Source organism: Cydia splendana, chromosome 20 (genome assembly GCF_910591565.1).
Source record: "Cydia splendana chromosome 20, ilCydSple1.2, whole genome shotgun sequence".
Lineage (NCBI taxonomy): Eukaryota > Metazoa > Arthropoda > Insecta > Lepidoptera > Tortricidae > Cydia > Cydia splendana.
The window spans coordinates 12,003,224-12,026,942 of record NC_085979.1 but is presented as its reverse complement, the minus strand read 5'-3'; the positions used below and the strand labels follow the sequence as shown (position 1 = coordinate 12,026,942).

At 39.9% G+C, this 23,719-nt stretch overlaps 3 protein-coding genes across 3 annotated transcripts in view; 2 read left to right on the top strand and 1 right to left on the bottom strand.

The window, feature by feature from the left end:
* The window catches only part of LOC134800640 (disintegrin and metalloproteinase domain-containing protein 10-like), a 28,813-nt gene extending 14,690 nt beyond the window's left edge, over positions 1-14,123 (top strand). The window contains exons 8-13 of the mRNA XM_063773125.1: positions 8,569-8,766; positions 10,854-10,962; positions 11,786-11,897; positions 12,920-13,069; positions 13,461-13,602; positions 13,948-14,123. Coding sequence (XP_063629195.1) covers positions 8,569-8,766; positions 10,854-10,962; positions 11,786-11,897; positions 12,920-13,069; positions 13,461-13,602; positions 13,948-14,123 — 887 coding nt within the window. The remainder of the gene's footprint in view (positions 1-8,568; positions 8,767-10,853; positions 10,963-11,785; positions 11,898-12,919; positions 13,070-13,460; positions 13,603-13,947) is intronic.
* Positions 14,124-15,641: 1,518 nt separating this feature from the next.
* Positions 15,642-22,945, bottom strand: LOC134800495 (uncharacterized). Its single transcript, XM_063772962.1, has 10 exons — positions 22,732-22,945; positions 22,092-22,397; positions 21,652-21,768; positions 21,392-21,509; positions 21,093-21,305; positions 20,704-20,793; positions 19,240-19,381; positions 17,578-17,744; positions 16,776-16,967; positions 15,642-15,865 (listed from the first exon to the last, which is right to left on the bottom strand). Exons 1-10 carry the CDS (start codon positions 22,882-22,884, stop codon positions 15,648-15,650), a joined length of 1,716 nt encoding a protein of 571 aa, XP_063629032.1. The 5' UTR covers positions 22,885-22,945; the 3' UTR covers positions 15,642-15,647.
* Positions 22,946-23,078: 133 nt separating this feature from the next.
* LOC134800936 (splicing factor 3B subunit 5) lies at positions 23,079-23,633 on the top strand. Its single transcript, XM_063773467.1, has one exon. The coding sequence runs from the start codon at positions 23,255-23,257 to the stop codon at positions 23,510-23,512; it is 258 nt and encodes an 85-aa protein (XP_063629537.1). The 5' UTR covers positions 23,079-23,254; the 3' UTR covers positions 23,513-23,633.
* The last annotated feature ends 86 nt before the right edge of the window (positions 23,634-23,719 follow it).

The window sequence follows — 23,719 nt, the reverse complement described above, 5'->3', positions numbered from 1 at the left end:
AAATACAAGAAACGCGTATATCTACGCTCGCTATAAAAATGAGTTCATCTAGTGAAGAAAATGATATTCTTACACTGACGCCTACCGAAATTCAAGAGACAGCACAGGCAGTGGCTAGTAATTTGCTACCTGAGAAATCGCGGGCAAGTACTTATAGTTATGCAAATGTTTTCTTATTTCCTCGCAGTAGTCGTGAAAAGCACTATGTAATGCCTCGGCCGGAAACGCTAAAGATGGGCTCGTATTATTTGAGGGCCTCCACTAACGTGTCGGCCCTCAAACGACTCGTCCATCTTTTAGCGGTGTTCCATCCTCTCCTACAATGTACTATATACTTATGGCATATATTATTAAGTATTACACTTTACAACTCTAGGAGCATTGATAACTCTTTGTTCCGAAGCAAAACAATAACGTAGTCTCCTATAAAATGCAATTAATAATGGAACACTTTGTATTGAGATTAAGTGTCCAGTTTTAATACTCAATTGGGTTTAGTTTTCTTTTATAGTGTGTTTGATGACCCCTTGTCCCTTTACGGTAAAACTTGGGGTAGTTTTTATAGGGGTCGTTTTAGTTAAATCAAAACCGGAATAAAAGAAAATTGGTTTAGAAAAAATATAATTAACGATTTTTATACATTTTGTTTAGGGATTGCAATCCGGTCCGGCGGATCCGGTAATGCGGCCGGAACCGGCACTTTTTAGGAGCTTACCGGATCCGGTTGAAATCACCGGATCCGGACCGGATCCGGGAAAATAGAAAAAAGACCGCACGCAGCACCCACTGCGCGTTTTAGGTGAGATAAAGGCGACGGATAGAAGAAAGAAGTTAAACAGAGTTAAAGAACGAATGAAAAAATCCAAATTTAGTAAGATAAGAAGATATTTAATATGACGATGATTGAGAACAGAAGAGGATTTCCTCTTCTTTCATGTTGGTGGCACGAATCGGCACGATAATTAGAAGTAAAAATTAAAGGATGGAGATGCCATGGAAGGCATTTGTAACGACCGGTCTGGCCTAGTGAGTGACCATTCAGTGACCCTGCCTATGAAGCCGATGGTCCTGGGTTTGAATACCGGTAAGGGCATTTATTTGTGTGATGAACACAGATATTTGTTCCTGAGTTATGGGTGTTTTCTACGTATATAAGCATGAATTTATCAATATACTATACGTATATATATCGTCGCGCAGTAGTACTACCTAGAGCTAGCTAGTACCCATATTACAAGCTTTGCTTGGTTTGGGGCTACGAGTAGGTCGATCTGTATAAAATTGTCCCCAAATATTTATTCTTGAGTTATTTATTTATTTGTGATTTAGGCTATAAAACTATTTTCACGGATAAAAAATTAAAGCAAGATAATATTGGGGCGCTTTTCATACAATTCTGGTTAAAAGTAAAATATCTTGTTACTAGAATGGATGTCAGCGTTACAAATAATTCCATCAAAGAACAGTTACGAAAACTTGTCCTTTCAAGGAGTTCCATTTCCCATCCCATAATTATCCCATTAACAGGCTTTGGAATCTAATCAAATTTATATTTTTATTGTAAACGTATAAATTTGAGCAGAATGTGAATGATTAAATATAATAAAATTAATAAATGACTTAGACTTCAAATTTTATTTTTAAATTGAGATTGACTATGTGACACTTTTTAATACTTAGTTTTATTTTATTGTTAAAAAGTTATTTCTTATTAACTTCAAATTGTTGTTTTATGAATACATTTGTAAAAATACCCTTTGATTCTCATATAACGCATAAAACTTGAAAAGTATGTCATTTAATTAACTTTAATATCCTTATACCTAACCGGATCCGGTCCGGCCGGATCCGGCCGGATTGAGGCCAAAATCCGGCCGGATCCGGCCGGATTGAAAATCAATCCGGTTTGCAATCCCTAATTTTGTTAAGTAGGTAGGTATAACACATTGATTAGGTACCTTATAATTTTCATGTCATGTAAACTCATATAACCAAAACAACAAACATTAATATTATCATACATTAAAATATCCTGTAAAGAAATATAATCTTTCATAATATTTGGCTTTTTTAGCTTAAGTATATAAAACTTGTATCAAGTTAGCAAGTAATTACTTTAAGATGTTTCTTTTCCTCCTTTGGTTAAACTTATATGTAGTATCGTTTATTGCACCATCTCTAATTTTTAGCCGCACTCTCTTTCTTTTTAATTATATTTCGGATATGAGCTCTCATTCTTTCCAAATTCTCCATTAGAATCTCTTCATCGATATCAGGGTCTACCAAATGCGAGTTTAATACTTTGTCTATCTTTTCTAATTGTTTCTTATCGTGAACTCTTTGATCAAATCTATCAACTTCCTTATGAGATCGCGTGCTTACTCTTTTTGGAAGGGCTTTTAATATCCTATTCAAGTGTTCTACAGTGTTACCGTAAGGTTCACTTGAATTGATTAAAGTATCCCATAGGTTCTCCATACCGTTGAAATCGGAATCACAATCAGATATTTCATCTCCGTCTGTCTCACTATCTCTCTCTAACTCATCTTGGTCTGTGTTTTTATTTCTCTCGTTTCTTTGTTGAAACGTTTCTTCTATCTCCTCATCGGTTGGTAGATCAACTCCAAGTATTCCAATTTTGCTTAGTGCTGGTGTGGTGTCCATATTTTCTGGTGACTCCATGGCGGAAGCTGCAAACCAAAAACCAAACTATTAGGTAAGGTATACTCGGGTAATTCCGAATGTCGAAAACTGTCGGATAATTCCGAAAAGAGACTCTTATTATGATGGAATTTAGGGTGATTTTCATCTGAATTTCGGAATTATCCGACTTTCGGTATTACCCGAATACACCTTACCTACTTACAGCAACGATATACATATAAATATTTATTTACTAGGGAATGCAATGCAACTACATCTAATCAAATCTAAAAGTTTACCATATCAGCTTTGCAACAAAGTTGCCACGAAAAAGAAAACAAAAAATTAAATTAAATACTCACGTAAATATCAAATAATTATGTTTTGCCCCTTTGCGCGTAACAACAAGAAAACAAAGCGCGGTTACTCTACAGTACACTATAAAATATAAGTAACAAATAATGGAACTACGAACTAGGTTCCTTCACTACACTGTTACGCGAAGTGACGAAATGAATAGGACGATATCCCATTGAAATTGACAGAACAAAAACATCAATCTATAAGAAAATCATGCAGACTTATTTAACACGATTTTGTCTGAAATATAAAATGGCAGATAAAGGATAGTTTAATCTCCAAGCGCTTTTAGCGCTTGAAAACTAAGAAATATTATAATTTTATTTATAGATTTTTTTTTTGAAGTGAAAACTTCTTTAGCGGCGCTGTGCACTTTTTGTGATGGGGAAAAAATGTTAAACACGCGACAGGTCACGTGACCGTAAGACGTAAGATTCGTAAGGCGGACACGTGACCTGATCGAAAAACTGTTACAATGTCATTGAGTTTTCAGTTCTGCCGGCACTCCCGGAGTGCAACCCGTTGTTTTTTTCTTCTTACCAGCTCAAAAAAACAGGATAAACCTTTAAACCATTTTTTACTGTTTTGCCACTCGTAACGCAAATCTGGTAGGTACCAATCTAAACCCTCAGATCACAATAGGTACTTATAAAATGCGACATGGCAGTGCCAGTCATATTTTAAATGTACCATCCATATTTTCTGGTGACTCCATCTTGAAAGCTGCGAATCAAAAACCAAACCAAAAACAAATAAAAAGTCTGGGCACTTAGTAATACTTAAATTTATTACCCTATTTTTCAGAAAATCAGAGAAGATGTACCTAAGTATGTAGAATTGGTAAAATCCTGTATCTTTTACTAAACAAGTTAAAATTATAAAATTTATAAACCTTAATTAATGGCTTGTCGGTTGTTGCCGAATGTCCAAATTGGTGAAATAAAACGTAACGGTATCTACTTACCTACGTGAGTGGATTTAATTATGACAAAGTATCCACTTCAAAAGCTGGAGACACTTCAAGCGCTTTAAGCGCTACATAGCTCCGTTTCTAAGCACCACGTGACCGCTGAGTCACCGAGATCACGCCCTCGGGTTATCGAGTAACTGCGCAGTTGCGCGCGCCGCCGGGTTTCCCCCAGTTGACAGATTAAACACTTGTGTTGCCATATCAATAGTAATAAAATTCAATCGTTAAAGTATGACATTAAAAAATTACAGAATTATCCGGTGGGACACTGATAACGTGATAACCGGGCCGTTATTAGCTACTAGTGCCTCCTACTAACGTTATTTGAGTGAATAAGTACCTAAATATGCGCTTATTTTATTTTATTCATGTAAAAATGAGACTTTACCTTTGAAATGCAATATGTATAGAAATTTACTGATGAATTAATTTTACTCCCTGAATTTACCCACTTAAAATTTTTCAGCTAAGTTATTTAGGTATACCCTGTACACTGGTGCGTTATTTCTGATTTTGGCTATGCAGGCAAATTTTACCTACACAAATAGTAGATTGTTAACCAAGGGTTGAAAGGCACCCATTTCTGTCGAGGTAGTTTGGCGCTCGAACGCAGTGAGAGCGCCAATAGTCCGAGACGGAAATGGTGCCTTTCACCCGAGTTAAACACTCTACTTTTCATATCGAATGCGAGGAAACCAAACAAGACAAGGCAAAATCAGTAATTGAAGTACCTAATAGACATACGGCCATGATTTTTTTCCTTAGCACTTACTTGCAATCGGAGACTTTACATGTGTGAAGATTAATAACCCCTAGCGAAAATCATTTAGATTGCAATATTTACGAAAACACACATTTTTTAACAAGCTGCAGTAATTTTATAATTATTTGTTCATTATAGTATGAAAATCAGCGGGATTGCCTCTTACTTTTTAACCGACTTCAATTTCATAGAAGGAGGAGGTTCTGTATTCGGTTGTGGCTATTTTTTTTTTTTTTCTATGTACGTTCACCGATTACTCCGACATCCGTAGTCCGATTTGAGTAATTCTTTTTTTGTTTGAAAGGAGCTACCTCCGAGTTGGTCCCATTTTAATTTGGTTCTGTTCTGATGATGGGATCCATGAGGAATTGAGGGAACTCCTCAATTTTTAAAGGCACATGCATGGTGTTTTGGGCGTTTTCTTAAGCAACTCGAGCATTTTCTCCCGAAAACCACTAATTTGATGAAGTAGACCTGATGATGATGATTATTTTGATGATAATGATGATGATTTCTTTAAATGTAAGTATGTTCACCGATTACTCCGGCACCTGTGATCCGATTTGAGTAATTCTTTTTTTGTTTGGAAGAAGTTACCTCCAAGGTGTTTCCGTATTATTTTTGGTTCTGGTCTGATGATGGAATCCATGAGGAATTGAGGGAACTCCTCAATTTTTAAAGGCACGTGTTAAGTGATTTCGGGGTTTTCTAAAGTAACTCGAGCATTTGCTTCCGAAAACCACCAATTTGATGTACTGCAACTGTAGCCTTACCACGAGTTTGACATTGACATATTCGCTAACGTCTTATGCATCTAAATGTAACTTTTTATGCATCTCGCTCACACTAAGGTTAGTACGAGCGAGATGCATAGGAAGTAAGTTACACACATGCTAGCGAATATATCAATGTCAAACTCGTGGAAAGCTGGTAAGGCTACTGATCGGGGGTTAGGGTTAGGAGTTAAGGGGTCAGAGATTAACGGGTCGGGGAATGGCGGTTGAAGGGTTGCTGGTTCAGGATCGAGGGGTTCCTGGATCAGGGGTTGATGTGCTGTGAGGTTGAGTGATCGGGGGGCTGAGGGATTGGGTCAGTGGCGGGGCGGGCGGATGGATTTAGTTGACAGGAATTATAATTTCCCAGACGGACTCGAGAAAATTCCTGGTTCAGGGTCGAGGGGTTCCTGGATCAGGGGTTGATGCGCTGTGAGGTTGAGTGATCGGGGCGTTGAGGGATTGGGCCAGTGGCGGGGCGGAGGATGGATTTAGTGTAGTAGTGACAGGAATTATAATTTCCCAGACGGACTCGAGAAAATTCCTGATTACATACATATTTATTAAAGTAATAGGTACACGAATTTAGTGTTAAATATGATCTTGTTTTTCATTCATGCGTCGCGCTCTTAACAATGCGTTAAAACTAAAAATGGAAAAATAAAAACTTTTTACAAAAAAAAGCAAACCGACTTCAAAAAGGATGAAATAAAATATTATCCTTTTTGAAGTCTATGCGTTACCAACTGATATGTTTGAAGTCGGTGTCAAGCCAAGTAGTAACAATAGCAGTCAAAATAATCAGCTTTATGGCTATAAATCCCATTAGAACTGCACTAATAACTATTACAAATGTGTAAGTAATTTTGTCTGCCTCTTTGTCGCCTTTTCAAGGCTAAACAACTGAACCGCTTTAGGTGAAATTTGGCAAGAAGGTAAATTTCTTAAATTGTTTTATATTTTGAAATGTAGTCCTCTGGATAAGGGACGGGAAATTACTCAGTCCCAATCTCACACTTGCGTGCTATAGACTGTTCGAGCATTAGTAAGAAATGCTCTTTAAAAAATACGACGAAAAAAAATGCATTGGATTTCCACTAATGTGCCGACAAACATGGTACAGACTGCGCCAAGAAGGTTTGATCGTGTGTTCTGAGGTGTGTTCTTAAGCCTCCTCCACACTCGTGCGCGAATCGCGGCGCAAAGCCGCGAACGCGAGTGTGGAGTCCTGAACGCAGACCTGCGAAATCGACTCCACACTCGCGTTCGCGGCTTCGCCCGCGATTCACGCGCATAGTCTGGAGGGGGCTTTAGATACAATCGACGTCAAAGATATATTTACACTTTTGCACCTTACTCCTTTGTTATTACAGGCGAAAAGTGTAAACATATTTTTAACGTCGACTGTACCTACAGAAAGTACGTTCATTGTCGTCGTGTAAGGCAATCCAACGTAGGTACATCCTTATCGAATCGCACCAAAATCATGGTATGCTTCAAAATTTGGCTTGGCACCGACTTCAAACATATCAGTTGGTAACGCATAGACTTCAAAAAGGATAATATTTTATTTCATCCTTTTTGAAGTCGGTTTGCTTTTTTTTGTAAAAAGTTTTTATTTTTAATTTTATACTTTTTCGTTCTAAAAGCCGCAACAGACTACCGGACCGCACCGAGACCTTGGTGCGCCGCACCACGTAATAACATAATAAAAGTATTTTAAATATTAAATAACAATTTAATTAATAATATGTATAAGACATTTTTATCTTGTATTTTATTTTATTTTCATGAATATAGTGCTAAATAACTTTAAAAAGCAATTTAATATCGTACAAATGTTTACCTGTGGCTGTATAAGATTCTGCCTTTGCTCATTTACGCAAGTGTAAGGTTTAAAAAAATATTCTTGGTGTATTCCTTTTGGTTCCCGCCTTATGAAATCGAATAAATAGAATTCAACGAAAGAAATCAAGAATAATTTGTTTTTAACAATTTACTTACATATTTTTTTATAAAAAACAGATCACGTGGGATTAGTAAAATTAAACAATTACCAATTGTTCCAGGCGAGGAAATAAAGACACTATTTTTCCATTTTGTTTCCACCCAGTTGTTCGTGGGACGGGGACGCAGAGGAGTACACCACTTTTCTGCGCTAGAGCATAAACGTATCACTTTCTGCGCACCTTTTAGAACAACAACGACCCACTTTCAGAGCATGAGATATGAAAAAATAATTGCATAGTATTTAATACTATTAGAAGTATTACAATTTAATATTCTTATGGCTCCTCTACACGATGGGCCAGCGCCGGCCACTCCAAGGGACACATTTATGCGTTAGAGGGAGCAAGTGATATTGCTATCTCATTCTACCGCATGGCTGCGTCCCTTGGAGTGGCCAGCGCTGGCCCATCGTGTAGAGGAGCCATGAAGTTGCACATCAGTAGACCAGGTGCATTAGATTAAGAGCAGATGCAGCGGGGCAGCGTGAACAGGCCACTCGCATACGTTTCTATTTATTTGTTTATTATTGACGCTGCCCGTACGACCCTTTGGCGTCCCGCTCTTTCAGTTTGTATACTTTTTCATGCCACATCAATCAATCAACAAACTTGTACTAAACTTTATTTACTTAAGCTGTTATTGAAGTGAAAACTTCTTTAGCGGCGCTGTGCACTTTGTGTGATGGGGAAAAAATGTTAAACTCGCGACAGGTCACGTGACCGTAAGATTCGTAAGACATAAGACGGACTCGTGACCAGTACGGTTACCGTCAGTTTGTCACTGACATAAACGCCGTCGAGAACGTAATTTACTTTCTATACATCTCGCTCGCACTCGCATATTAGTGCAAACGGGATGTATAGAAAGTAAATTACGTTCTCGACGGCGTTTATGTCAGTGACAAACTGATGGTAACCGTACTGATCGAAAAACTGTTACAATGTCATTGAGTTTTCACTTCTGCCGGCACTCCCGGAGGGCAACCCGTTGTTTTTTATTTAAGTAATTAATTCTTGTTTTACAATAAAATATTATCTTATCTTTCCCAGGTCACAGTTTCGGCGCCCATCACGACGACAACTTCCCGAACAGAGAATGCCGGGGCTACCTCATGGGCGCTCAGTCCACTGCTGCTGATAGTTTAACGCACTTCGAGTTTTCATTGTGCAGCAAACGACTTATTGCTGACACGCTAGATGCTGTCAGCCACTGTTTGTACGAGGAGTGGCGACCTTACTGCGGGAACGGTCAGTTCGATCTCATGGACTCCAGACTGAGTAGCTCAAAACTTGATACTAAGACGCTCTCTGAAGGCAGAGCGACAGCGCGACGACGCGCGTTGCGTACGTCATACGTCATCGTCATCGTCAGCGCTGACATTCGTCAGCTCATCTGTGGCCGTTATTCTAACACCGCCTGGACATTATAGGTACATATTTGTCTGTCTCTGACAGTCAGCGCGTCACTAAAACTAGGTTCTGTCCTTTGCTGCTGACAGTCATCACTTTCTCTTTGGGTCCTAGTTTTAGTAATTTGTGGCTTATCGCCCACAGAATCGATGCTGTGCGCCTCTCATTGCGCTGAGTGTACAAGGAGGTACGATTACTGCGGTAGTATTCAGTCCGGGCGCTCAAACTCTTTCATTATGAACGGTCTCTCGCGTTTGAGTAGAGTACAGCGAGCGGCAAAAGTGCATCATTTTTTTTTTTTGAAATTTTATTCAGGCAACAAGGCCCATATTACAAATACCTTACAGACTAACATACATATGTATTTTATAAACTTAAAACTAAACACTATTTATTCGACAAAACGGCGTGGCTCCGTTACATCGGCTGCTCTTGTGTCGGATTCGGCAGTTTGCCCCGGAACCTCCGAAACACGACACCTTTCGGCCAGAAGTCGGCGCACTCGATGGTCCCCTGCAGCGGTCGCGGCACGTGCACCACAAAAGAGTTGAAGTGCACGTAGTGGCGCGATCGAAGCTGGAACACCCTCAGCGTGTAGCCGGTCTTCTGGTGTACATACTCCACCACTTCAGCAGCCGTGGCGGTGTAATACAAGCGCGATACGTACAGCGCCTTATTGATGTTAGATATATACTTTATTGAAGTGAAAACTTCTTTAGCGGCGCTGTGCACTTTTTGTGATGGGGAAAGTTGTTCAACTCGCAACAGGTCACGCGACCGTAAGTTTCGCAAGACGTAAGATGGACACGTGACCTGATCGAAAAACTGTTACAATGTCATTGAGTTTTCACTTCTGCCGGCACTCCCGGAGTGCAACCCGTTGTTTTTTTTCGTATACTTACCTAACCTACGTATTTCGTATTCGTATACTAACCTAACTTCACATATCACATCACTAACCCACCTGTCAGCGAAGCCTTACACTCGTTTAATTCCCCCTTAATAGGCCTGATGACAAATTTTGAAATCCCTTTTATTATTGTCGGTACACTTGTATTGGTTCCGAAAAACACTATATTTCAGCTATACTCATAAGATTTAACATAGATAATTGCATTTTATTATAGCTAGTTTAAACTTCGCGCGAAAACGCCTCGCATGCCATTTGTGACGTCATTATTTAGTTGGTGGTAGGGTGGTAGACATTGTTTACATACTTACAGTTACGAATTTCCCTTGAATCCGAATGATATTGTTAATTCAGCACCATATATTACGATTAGGGATGATAAATACATTACAACAATTTATCGCAATAACTCATTTTACACAAAAACTCTCACACGGTTGCAGTTTAAGATGAATTATTTAGATACATGTAAATTTTGAGTGAAAATCACCGAGCGCCGGTTTTACTTTTTAATTTTTCATTTTTTCTAATTACGACAGCCAACAAGGCAATGATAGTTCCATTCAGCCAAATAATTAAAAAAGTTTGTTGTTGAAATATCGTATTATTTAGCATTTTATTTAAATAATAACAAATAGATATCTATTTTATATCGTGTAATAATATTTATTGTACGTAATAAATGTTTAGTGGCGAAATAATATTTTTTTTGCACCTTTCGAACTCTTTGGTGAGGACGTATAGATTTCGGTCAATGAGGTTGTCTATGTTGCTCTAAGAAATATGTTATGGATTGATGACGTCACTGTTTGGAACGCTTCTGATTGGCGTTTCAGTAATAATGGCCGATTGGAGAATTTTGCACTTTTATTTTATTGAATATCTTAATAATCCTTCAGTTTATACTGAGATTAGGCCATTTTTTAGAATCATATTAACATATATGTTTCTTTGAAACCATTATTTCCATGATTCTTTGTTACTTGCAACAGGCCTATTGTATCCCAATTTCCAGGTATAGTAGAAGAGGGTGAGGCCTGCGACTGCGGCCTCCCTGTGCGCTGCGTGTTCAGAGACCCGTGCTGTACCCCTCGCACCGGCCTCGCGGAGCATTTTGAAGAGGGGTATTACATACTTGAAAATTATATTGAAAATTTTATAGCCTTACTTTAGGGCATACTGAAAATTCCTGGAACTGGCCACTTAGAAAAAATAAATCGTTCATATATATCAGAATCCAGAAACTTTCAGTATATGGCCCACGTACCTACCAAAGAGAATTTAGACTAGAGGAATATTGTAGGTAAAGGTCTGGTGCAATCTTTTTGAGCGACGGCGCCATACCTTTGGCCTACTCTCGAATAGATGGCGATACTTTTTGACTTTTGACATTTAACAATAAAAACACATCAGTGAAAAAATAAGGATCTAAGCTAACTCCAGGTTTAAATGGTTAGCCCCGGGTTATTCGGATGGTGCAAGGGCCCTTAAACCACCAAAGAAAGCCGGCCCCGCCTTGTAGTGGAGCGCCACAAGTATTTCGAGCCGCTTTCAGCTTTCAACCGTAAAGTCCAGTCTATCCACAATTCTACAAGATGGCCCGATAAAATAGTCAATGTCGCAGGGAACCAGGCAGCGCATGATCGGTGGGTGTAGCGATGCTTTGGGCCCTATATCCAACAGTTGACGTTTTTGGCTAATAGTAATGTTGATAATTATTGATGATGACTGTATAGGTAAAGTAGAAGAGCAACATCGAAGCCAATGCGGCTTGCTCCTGCTTGGTCATGTGGAGAGGAAGTAAGCCAGAAAAGTAAGGTAAAATCTGATGGTCGTCTTATGTGTCGCTGAATTAATGAAGCACCCAAAAACGAGATTTAGGTATCTATAAAGTTTCATTAGGGTTTCTACGATACTAATAGTTGCTATTTATTGATCTTCTTGCAGAACACTGCACAAAGGCGGTTGCGCTGTGGCACCGACGGCGGCCTGTCATCCTTCGCAAGGTCCGTGCTGCACGACCAAGTGTCAGCACGCTAATCTTACAGAATTCGGCATTGTAAGTCCTCGTCTTCTGTAGAAGAATCAGTGAAATATAACTAATATAACACGACTAGGCGGGAATCTCAACAACTTTAGACTAAGTATGAGTTATATATATCTTTGGTATTAGTCAAATATAGACTCCGCGTAACCCCGTAACTCCTTTAAAAAATTTCCATAAACCAAATCTACAATTAAATAATGCATATAAGTACATAATTACCGACACTGCTGACAAAATTTCAAAAGAGTTAAATGAGACAACCAGACAAACATACGAAAGCGCGATACTGTGCAAGCAGAAATGGAGACGCTTCGCGATCGCCCTGTTCGTTGGTACCTATAGGCCAAGAGTGTTTTCTCAAAAATGGACGGCAAAGTCGACTTTGCCGTTTAAAAAATAGGTTGCGAAGCGCGTAGTTTATGGTCAGTCAAAAATTAAAAAGTTAAAAACATTGCAGTCTCGATTTTGGGACTGCAATGTTGCATACAAATTCCATTATTTGTCGAGTTCCAAACTTTTTAAAAGTTGAAATGGCCATATCAAATGAAGGCACAGGCCCATTAAACAGCCAAACAGATGATTAGTACCGCGACTATTTAGCTGTCTCAAATAGGTTGGCGTATTTTCGGCAGAAAAATACACTTCTATTTTTTTATTAAAAAAATAAAAAGGCGGCAAAGCTAATTTTTTCAATTGTTTCTACTTTTTTCTGTGAAAATATATACGTAAGAAAGTTGCTTTTGTAAAATATTTCTATGATATTTATATTTCTTGCACCATTTTTGAGAAAAGCACTATATATGACTCGGCGGGAAGGCTACTTGCTGGCTTCGGATTCAATTAAACGGACTCCCAAGGTCGTCCGTTTAAAACGAATCCTCAGCCTGCAAGTAGCTACTTCCGAGCCTCGACAATAATGTACTATTATAGATCCGTCACGGATGTGGGTTTGGTGGGCGCTGTTCTGCATCTGTGGCCTCGGCGAGCTCTGGCCCAATAACTATGAAATTCTGATAGACGTTCACGATCAACAGGATTGTTCGAGATTAGGCCAAGAGTGTTCCTGTACGAATCCGTCCTGCAGTTGCGGTCTGGACGGGCGCTGTCTCAGCGACGGCAGCTGTCACGCCGCGGAGTGCGCGGCGCAGGGGCTACGGGAGTGCCAATGCACGCCACAGACAATGGTATCCTCTTAAACTCCTTAGAGAAACCCCGCCCTATCGTCTTTGACCATCGGCGTTTAGTCAGTGCTATGTAAAATGGTGTCGCTGCGCTGTTGCCCCAACGTTGCGTCGAACAGCAGCCATTAGAGTTGACTAGACGCCGACGCTCGGGAGACGCTAGTGTGAGGTGGTCCTAAGAGAGACCCTCTAACAGTGGGCCTTACCTTTGGCTTTGGTGGGCATTGATAAAGAAGCCGCTTTTTAGTCCGATGATCCAATGTCTTAAAATGTTACCTGTCTCAAATCCAAACTTTTTGTTTAGTTTATCAGAAAAATAAAAAGATTAGCGATCGTAAGCGATCCTGCGTTGGAATCTTCCTGATGTGGTTGTTAATGGATCACTATTGCTTAGGGAGGCAGGCTTCATAAAGCCGGCATGTGTGGCGTCTGCTGCCAGCTACCGGGCGCTATGCAGCGCTGCGTCACGGCCGAGGCCGCAGCTCGAGCCCGCAAGACCAGTCCTCTGGAGTGGCTTCCTAACGAATATTCGGGCCGTGAGTTTGTTATTATTGTAATCAAACCATTAAGAGCCCATCAACGTTCACACTAGCGCCACAGCTAAATAATCGTAATTATTTAAATTTAACGAAAGATATTGAAAAAAGGGGGCCGCTACGTACTGTATTGTGTATCTAAGTACCTTTTGAATACCGTCCGTAATTAGTAATTACCAACCGCTTCATGCCGCAATGCTAATTTAACGCTTTGATTTATGACGTGAAGTGTTCAACTAAAGTTGGCTACTTAAGTACTTAGGGTGTCCTGTTTAATTCCGAAATTGTTGGGAACTCCGGGCCAATTTGTTTTGTGTGCTTGTCTGATAAACGTCATAATTTCAGCGAACCTAACAATAAGACTGTGCGAAGCCTGCCAACCGACGATCATACGCGCGTGGCCCGTGGGCAGTTGGTGTGTCACGCAGAACACCGTCGGTGTGTGCGAGACCAACGGCGTGTGCATAGCGAGGGACCGGCCGCGGTCCAACCTGTACCCGGACACAGTGGTAACCTCTTAGAGCACTTTCCCACTGACGTCCAGTTTTTTGCGGGTACGGTTTTCTGCAGGATCCCGTTTTAGTAGTATACGAGTACGAGCTAATATATTAACGTTCACACGAGCATTCTGTTTGTGGGATACTGCACGCATAGGTACTACAGAAAACGGGATCCTGCAGAAAACCGTACCCGCAAAAAACTGTACTTACGTCAGTGGGAAAGAGAAAGAGCCAACCGACGATCATACGCGCGTGGCCCGTGGGCAGTTGGTGTGTCACGCAGAACACCGTCGGTGTGTGCGAGACCAACGGCGTGTGTATAGCGAGGGACCGGCCGCGGTCCCACCTGTACCCGGACACGGTGGTAACCTCTTATACCTAACGATAAGACTGCGAAGCCTGCCAACCGACGATCATACGCGCTTGACCCGTGGGCAGTTGGTGTGTCACGACGAACAACGTGTGTATAGCGAGGGACCGGCCGCGGTCTAACCTGTACCCGGACAGTGGAAAAACCAATGGCGTGGACGTGGCCCTCAGGTCCACCAGTTTGTAGACCCCTGCCCTAGACACAATTCCCCCAATGAGGGGGCGCCACTGGTCGGTTGATGCAGTCTTAATCGAACGTACTGCCAATTGTATTGATTTGAATTAATAATTTGGCTTTTTTTTTCAGGTCGCAATGATGAGGCAAAGAGACTCCAAGAATAAACATACACAGCTACAAATAACGCCCTCACTTGTGTTCTGCCTATCAGTATTCATTATGGTGAAATAATAAGAAAAAACTTTAAAACAGACGTTTTATTAATAACCCTGAATGTGAAACCATGCGGGATCGCGCTACCTAATTTTCAGCGAGACAAGTTTTGTTACGACTTTAGTAGAGGTAAAAGAAGAGTGTCATCTCATCTATTGTGCATTAGCATTACTGAGACGCTTACCTCATCTACTCTTACTTTGATCAGAAACTGATTCTGGAGGAAACGCCCTGAATCCCTAATAGGGCGTCCGCTAGCTGGCGCGGTTGCAAGGAGCGGCTAAGCGGCTTATCGAAAAAAAATTTCGTTAAGCTGCTCAGCCGAAAAACAGGTATGAGCAACGGTAACTGGCGCATTAGTGTGGACTGAATGTAGATGTAGTGACAAAAATTGAGAAAGGTATGTTGAGATGGTTTGGACACGTGGAAAGAATGAGTGAAAGAAGGCTAACAAAGAGTGTATAAGGGAGAAGTGGAAGGGGGAGTTGGAAGGGGTAGACCTCGGCGGACTTTCTCCGATCAGATCGGGGAAATCCTGAAGAAAGGCCAGGTCAAGAGCACCCTAAACCGGCGAGCGTGTATGAGGAATGTTATGAAAGTGAAGGAAGCGAAAGAGGTATGTCAGGATCGTAGCAAGTGGAAATCCGTGGTCTCTGCCCTCCGGGAAATAGGCGTGATTATATGTAAGTATATATATAATAATAGGCGCTTACTACATCTAACTAGGAAGAGGTACACCTCGCAGAAATAATATTTTTAATCATTTATTAACAAAACGTAACAAATTAAAACTTACACATCTTCTCCAGCATCTTAAAATAACAATACTTGATATCGAAGTCCATATCGTACCAATAGTTGACAGCTATGCACCCGTGACTCTGCGTGACGTGGTGGAACCAAAGGCTGGGTAGGTAGAGGCAGTCGCCTTTCTCTAGACTCACGCTGTATTTGTGGGCCTTCTTGAATTGAGGGTATTTCGTGTAATCCGGCTGCTTGGGATCTGAAATAAATGCTTTAGAGAGACCCCACACTAAAGGCCGTAACACACTATCGCACCGCACCGCGACCTTGGTGCGACGCGCTAAGATCGCGGTGCGGTGCGATAGTATGTTACCACTTTAACGTCTGCCGAGCGTCGGCGTCTAGACAACTATATGGCTGCTTCTCGACGCAACGTTGGCGCAACTGCGCAGCGACGCCATTTTCCATAGCGCTGACTAGACGCCGACGCACAAGACGCTTTACTTTTTTAGTAACTAAGTAGGCGTACGAGTAACTAGCCGGGGTAAACTCCAAAAACGCAAATAATTTCGTACAAAACTAAAAGATTAATAAGACGGGTAAAGCCTGACATCGTGCTTCGAATCTAACAGATGTTGTCTGTGCAGTCGCGTTTTCACTTCGTGTTCTCTTTTTGTTTTGAGCAAATGTTTGCTCATCCCTTTTAGTATTGAAACAAGTGTTTCTATTAACCGAACCAACGCACGCTCAGAAATGTTTAGTACAGTAAGTGAAAACGCGGCTTAACTTGGCAAAAGTTAAAGTTTGAAAATCTAATGACCGCAACCATAGAGAAATATAGTAAGATAAGAGTGCTCACTCCATACATCAGTTTTGGTACCAAAAATATTAGTATTTTCATAGTCGACATCTAGCATCGAGTAGCGGAATTATGAGTACTTTAAGTAGTAGTAGAAGCACTGTCAAGTGACAATAGATGTAGCACCGACCGGAAAGTCTTATGTTGTTGAGATCAGAGAACATTTAAATGAGAAATGACCATTAAGATTTACCATTGGTCAGTTAACAAGTAGTGAAACATACAAACAACGCTCCTAATTGTACATTGGTGGACCTTATTATAAAATGCATAAGGTACAACGATGTACGATGTGGGCGATGGTACATACCTACACAAATCCACGGCAACCCAGTTTCATCTTCATCTTTGACCGGCACAATCTCCCAACCCTCACTGTACTGGAACTCGGCCCTAGGGTAGCGGTGGTAGGGCACTAGGGGCAGATCCGTGGGGGGTATGAGGATGAACTCCTTGAAACCGTCTATCACGCAGTATATGTTCTCGTACGGGTCTTTGTGCACTGTGAGTGAAAATCCATAGTTACAACATCATTGAAACTTATGTATTGTGAACCGATACAAATTTAGTGATATAATTTAAAGCCGTCAGGTTCAGACGTCAAAAATGTAGAAGATTGTCTGCCTAATATCAAAAGTGCGACGAAAATCAGAATGATGTCTAGTGGAAGTGTTGGAAGTATTGAATTCGGAAATAATATATTCATAAATTATTTGCTTTTCTAGTAGTAAATTCCAAGATATACTAACAAATGTAGTTTCCAGCCTACTGACCTTACGTTTTGGTTCATTCAAGCGGCAGTTAGCATCCAATATATAGCCACAAGTGGTCACGTTTTTTAATTTGTTGCCTATCCCTTTTGCACTCGTGAATTGTATACCTGTGTAACCCTAGGTCTCTTAACAATGAGCATATAATTTTCATTTCTTACTTGATGTCACAGCCTACTGACCTTACGTTTTGGTTCATTCAAGCGGCATTTAGCATCCAATATATAGCCTCAAAAGTGGTCACGTTTTTTAATTTGTTGCCTATCCCTTTTGCACTCGTGAATTGTATACCTGTGTAACCCTAGGTCTCTTAACAATGAGCATATAATTTTCATTTCTTACTTGATGTCACAGCCCTGTCATCTCCCATCCAAAAGTTGACAGCGTCCGGTGACTTGTTGAATGCCTCGCTGGCAAAGGGTATTTCTGATTGTATGTCACATAATAGTTCTTTGAAATCTTCCGTTAGATTGGAATTTTGTTTCTGTATGTATGGTATATAGTTTTCTCTGCGGAAAAATATGTGATATCAAGTCATTTATAGGTACTAAATAGGGAATATTACGCGAAACTCTGCGTAGGGGGCGCTACTACCACAATCCATCACAATCTGGGGGTCTACCGCGAAACAAGAAAATCGAAATTTCGTTATTCAACCTCTCTATCACTCTTGAGGATTCGAGCGATAAAGAGGCAGATAACTAAATTTCGATTTTCGCGTTTCCCGGTAGGCCCTTGTTAACAAACCGCCTTGATGTATCAATGTCATATTTTATTGTCTGTGAAAACTTATCAAAAAACAGTATGTATAAGTTACTCTATGGTTTACTAGCTAGCTTAGTGCTGCACTCTGGCGGCAGAATATTGCAGTAATACCCCCTATTGAATGTTCGTGTCAAATTTCATGTTTTGTTGTTTTAACCTTTTCGACGCAGTGTCAAACACAAAAGCTGTCACTCGGACGCCACGTCACCGAAGTGTCAAAACTGAAATTAAACTTTATGCATATGCACGTAGGTCTATGTTGCTTTGTGGTCTGTGACCGATTAATCGGCCTTTGGCGTTGAACCTGCGGTGCGGATATATCGGTCACTGGCGTCCAAAAGGTTAAAATGAGAGTATAACTTTGATTCAGGCAGAAGCTAGGTGTAACAACAAAGTCTAGTTAAATAGAATTAATTCGTTACCCTACGGCAGCGGTCGGCAACCAGCAGCCCGCGAGCCTCCCTGGCTATTTTGTATGTAATGTTGACAAATGATAATGTCTGATAAAGTCATAAATATTAACAAAGTGCGGCCCGCGCCCACTTCGTTAACTGCTATGTGGCCCTTGGTTACTAAAAGGTTGCCGACCGCTGCCCTACGGATAAAGATTGTAGGGCAATATATTTGTGCATATATCCTCCTAAGGCTCAAGGTCCAACCTATAGTACTTCTTCAGTTCAATGAAATTTCAATCATATTCAATTGTAACAGAGTCGTTTTTGCATTGTTTCGTTCAATTTCCAAACAACGCAAAATGAACTCTGTTTCCAACAGTGTAGGTTCAAATTTCAGTGGCAAATTTTGGATTTTCAATTTGTATAGCTGGGCAGGGCAGGAGGATATTTATTAGAGATGAAGAGATGCAACGGATAGTTGTTTGGCCGGATACCGGATACCGGATATTCGGCCTGACCATCGGCCGAATATTCGGTATCCGGCCGCCGAATATTCGGCCGGCGCAACTATACCTACATTTTGGCTTTTCAGGTGCGCATTGTGCAGGTTTTGAGCTGTTTCCTATTGTTGTTCGCGCGGACTCATTTCTAGGTTCAAAATGAGTGCGCGTGCAAGTCAATGGAATGTTTAAATTTTTTTTTAATAATAAACTAGTATGCTCATGAGTCTCATGACCGTGACTGTTTCTTAGATCCAATTTGTTTACTCCGAAATCAAGCAATGTTACTATCCTGTGCATCTCTAATATTTATATCCATTTGTTTGTATTTCTTCTTCACCCACCTTTTCTGTTCTAAGCAATCTAAGAACCCTGTCATTGTCATCTCCACTTCAAATGGCATGACAAAATATTCCTTCCCCTCATCATTGGTGGTGATGCCGTCAGCGAGACCATTGGGGGTGACGGCTACTGTCACCTTTTTATCTGGTATTATTTTCCTGGAATATAAATTTAAAGAATTAAGCAAACTTGGGCAAACTCGGCTCCGTTCGGCATAGCATTGCTTGGAGCAATTATTAGGGTTGACACAACTTGACGTCCCTTTGCGTGCACAACCACATAATGACTTGAATTTTGACAATCCTAAATAGTCGAAAGGGATAGTGCCATAAGTTAGAAAGGGCTATCATGCTTGACCCTGAATCGCTGTCAAACTTTAGGATTAGGTTTTGTAGGAAGTGTCCTTTCTGTACGGTAGTACTATTACTTATTCTGTGCTAATAGGCAGGTCCACACAGAACGGAGCTGCCTCGCGAGGAAATTACTTGCTCGAAGTAGAATGGTCAGCAGAAACGTGCCTCGCCCAAGGCAACGCGGCCGCGGTATGTCTATACAGACCGAGCTGCCGCACGCGGCAATTACCTCGCGAGGCGACTCGTTCTGTGTAAACCTGCCTATTAGCAGTTTGGGAGATCAAAAAAGTTATGAATAAAATCACACAGTCCTAAAAAAGACACTATGCGTTGTTATTTTCTAACTTCCACTTATTCTCAAAGCAGGCTATAAGAATCATTCCATTTGAGCTCAAAATACCCTAAATTCTTCCTTTCATTCAACCCCACTGGTTTTTAACCACTTTGAAATAAGGTTTTTAATTCGCTTACCTAAAATAGTCAGCATTCCATTTGTTAGTAGCCGGCCAGGAAGCACAGCCTCCTCTGATGATAACTGGTATGTTTTTTGATACATATTCTCTGAAGAACTCTAGTGGTTCTAATGCCCGTGTTTCAGGCAGACTCTCGCTCAAATATAGATCTAAAATATGAAAAAAATCTTAACAAAAAAACCTACCGCTATAACGTTATTTACTTTTTAAATATATCAACATTACCTGACGACTCCTCATGGAGGACGTTAAAAGCATCAGTAATAATACTACTAGTCATGACTTTCCTTAAATCGATTTTAAAACATAATAACATAAAAATACATTGAATTTTACAATTTTTACATACATTTATTTTATTATCAATTTATAATGTAAACATAACCTAAAAACTGCATTGACACTATTGACATTAACAGCAATAATTTTTTTTTAAACGGAACTAGTTCGGATTCTTTAAAAATAAGTTAAAATGACCACACTAAAAATTCAAAGCAACTTATTTATTTTATATAATTTTGAATTTCTAATTATGATATAAATTATTAAATATATTTCATAGGCATGGGTTTCTTCAAGATTCCCTTTATTGGTTGTTCATAGGAATCAGTAAAAGCTTCTTTTCCTTTCTGTGCTTCACTCGGAGGAGCTATAATTTCGTTGGGAGATGGTAATGTTCTGTTCCAAAAATTGCGTGGCATGAAGTTGTTGGTAGCGTCGACAACGGTCACTAAAAACATTTTTATATTAATATTTTATAGCCTAACCAGACTATCGCACCGCACTGCAACCTTGTTGTGGTTAAAATATCTGTTACTCGCTCTAACTTAAAACTGTGTCCGTCTAACACTGTGTCCGTTAAGGACGTAACTATAAGCGAGACCAAGAAAGAAATATGCTGACCGCCTGACCGGACCTAGGTCACGATCCGGTACGCTCGTCTGCTACAGCTTTTAGTTTGGTACAGTACGTATCTATAATAATAGTCTACTTATATCATTAGGGGAAAATAAAAATATAAAAACTAACCATTCGATTTTCGGTTCGTCTCCGTCTCGGCAATAGTGATGGCGCTATGAGCTCGTGGTCCCGGCAACATATTTAGTTCGAGGAATTCATCTGCGCCTTGTTGTGTCATACTGATTTTATTCTTTTCGTGCATTTGGCGTAGTCGCAAGGCTTTATCAAAACTTCGGAGGAAAGTTTTGGATGCAGTATGCAAAACCACAGTATCTAAGACTCCTAAAAATAAGATCAAGTTATTGGGAAACTAAAGAAAGATTATGACTGAGCTGCATTGTTATGGGTCAAAGGACTCAAAGGCTTACGCAATTGCGAACATCTTGCTATAATTGTTTCCTTGTATCGATGTTTTTTGGTCATTGGGTTGCCTAAGAAATTCACATCCACTAGTGATATCAATGTGCAAAGGCCATCCGCGACGTCCTGAAAGTAATCGTTAATTTCATTAAATGTAGTTTAACCTTTATTAACAATCTGTTTGGTTTTGATTTTCTTTTCTTTTGATCCAACTTTCACGTGGACAAAACTTTAAAGCATGGAAATATTATAAAACAACAGCCCTCACGGAAAAATCATTTAGGTTATTCTTTTTAGCTATTAACACTTCCAATCGGCGGAGTGGTTTAGCCCATGCAACATCTGTGAGCTTGTTCTCTGATACATTCAAAATTCGCAGCGATGACTGAAAAGAAAAGAAAATTATATATAACTTATCAAAAAAACTTTATGTAAAGTAGGTTGCTAAATTATACCAGAAACTATTATCGCTCATTAGACAAAAACGAACTCCCTAGTTATGAATAAACTTAGGACTTAGGTACATAATTATGAAGAACTACATCTTGATCAGAATAAAAAATGATTTGGTTGGCCGGGTAGTAGAAGAGAGCGTCAGCATCACCCTTAATACAGACTACCGCGCCGCACCAAAGTCACGGTGCGGTGCCGTAGTTTGTTACGGCTTTATAAAACAACACTCTCATAAGAATTTACATGCATACCTACCCCAATTGCTATCATAGTTCTGGGATCAAAGCACAACCCGTCCGGGTTGTTGGTATCTTGCTTCTCTATGTGAAGTTCCTCCAAATACTTCAGAGTTTCTAAATTCTCCACCACACTAATCCTGTTATGGCTCAAATATAGCTTCTTCAACTTGTGAAGTTTTTCCAGACCTTGGATCTTGTTTATTTGGTTCCATTGAAGATGTAAATGAGTTAAGTTGTATAGAAGATCTAGGTTTTCAATCAACGTTATCTGGTTGCTGTGATAGTAAGCATATACAATATGCGTTGGATTTTTTGGCTTGGGCTGCATACAAGTAAATCATGTTAATTTAAGTATCTACCCTAAATAAAGAAAATAAATGTCAAAAGCCTGATAGACTTTGTCTTATACAGAAATGCTTTTGTAAATGAGACAGTATGGGTTACCGGGGTCAATACTTAGACTTACATTACTTTGTATACAAGTGCGGAGTGAAGAGAAGAGGTCGCATGGTAAAATTCTACGATTTTTTTGCAAATAAAACATTGAAACTGTTGTGCTAGGTCTAGCAGCTACACCCAGCTCAGGGCCCAGGAATCCGCCCTTTGCTTGTGTATTCACGAATGCATCTAGAATTTAAATGATAATAATAACTTACTATTTCCGTCAGGCCTTTCTCATGCAAAAATAGATGTGTCACCCTTTTTTGATTGGCTTGCTTTTTACGAAGAATATTTCTCGCTTGTTTTCGAAGTTCTTCTTCATTTAGCTTTATTTCTGTTAATTTGGATTTCCGACTTCCTTTTAACATTATAAATGCCTTAAAAATGTAAATATAAATAAGAGAATCCTATCAATCGATTGAGTTTGAAAATAGCGCCGTTTCCATGGTAATTTTGGCATTGCCAGCTCTCAGAAAAGTATTTCTATTATCATACTGGAATCCGAATTTGACAACGCTGTCAAGACATTAAAAAAAAGTACCAGTTGTTTGATTTTCTGTGTGTGTGTAGCTAGTTTGTTATAAAATATAATTTAACACGCTATCTTTTTTCGTCATTTAATCATTACCGACACTAAATACATACACGTAATAAAGTAAAATTAACGTTGGAATTATCTCGAATAGAATTGTTATATTATCAACCAATATAACCTAAAAATACCCAAGCCGTGTTAAAATGGGTGAGAGATACAATATCCACAGTCAACTAGAGCATCTTCAGAGCAAATACATCGGCACCGGGCACGCCGACACCACGAAGTACGAATGGTTAACGAACCAGCACAGGGATTCGTGCTGCAGTTACATGGGCCATCCAGATTTGCTGAGCTACTTCGCTATTGTAGAAAATGAATCTAAAGCTCGAGTGAAGTTCAACTTAATGGAGAAAATGCTACAGCCGTGCGGCCCGCCGCCGGAGAAGCCTGAAGATTAATTCTAAGTGTGCACTAAGCTGTTCTTTTAAATCTGCTCAGATATTCTCTTAGATTGGAATTACTTTATATTTAATTAGTGAAAATGTGTAGCAAATAGAAATGAGAGGACTGGTACTTTTCAGTGCCGATCATTAGGTTTAATTGATATACAAATGTCTTGAATTTTTCTGTGTAATTGTCATGGTCATGTGAGGAATGACTAACTA

Excerpts from the sequence above, each read along its gene's own strand:
- LOC134800495 (XM_063772962.1), bottom strand. The coding sequence starts at position 22,884 with ATGTTAAAAGGAAGTCGGAAATCCAAATTAACAGAAATAAAGCTAAAT. Across the intron at positions 21,306-21,391 it reads AGCAAGATGTTCGCAATTGC|GAGTCTTAGATACTGTGGTT; the intron begins GTAAGCCTTTGA and ends TCTTATTTTTAG. Across the intron at positions 20,794-21,092 it reads GACGAACCGAAAATCGAATG|TGACCGTTGTCGACGCTACC; the intron begins GTTAGTTTTTAT and ends AAATGTTTTTAG.
- LOC134800936 (XM_063773467.1), top strand. The coding sequence starts at position 23,255 with ATGGGTGAGAGATACAATATCCACAGTCAACTAGAGCATCTTCAGAGC.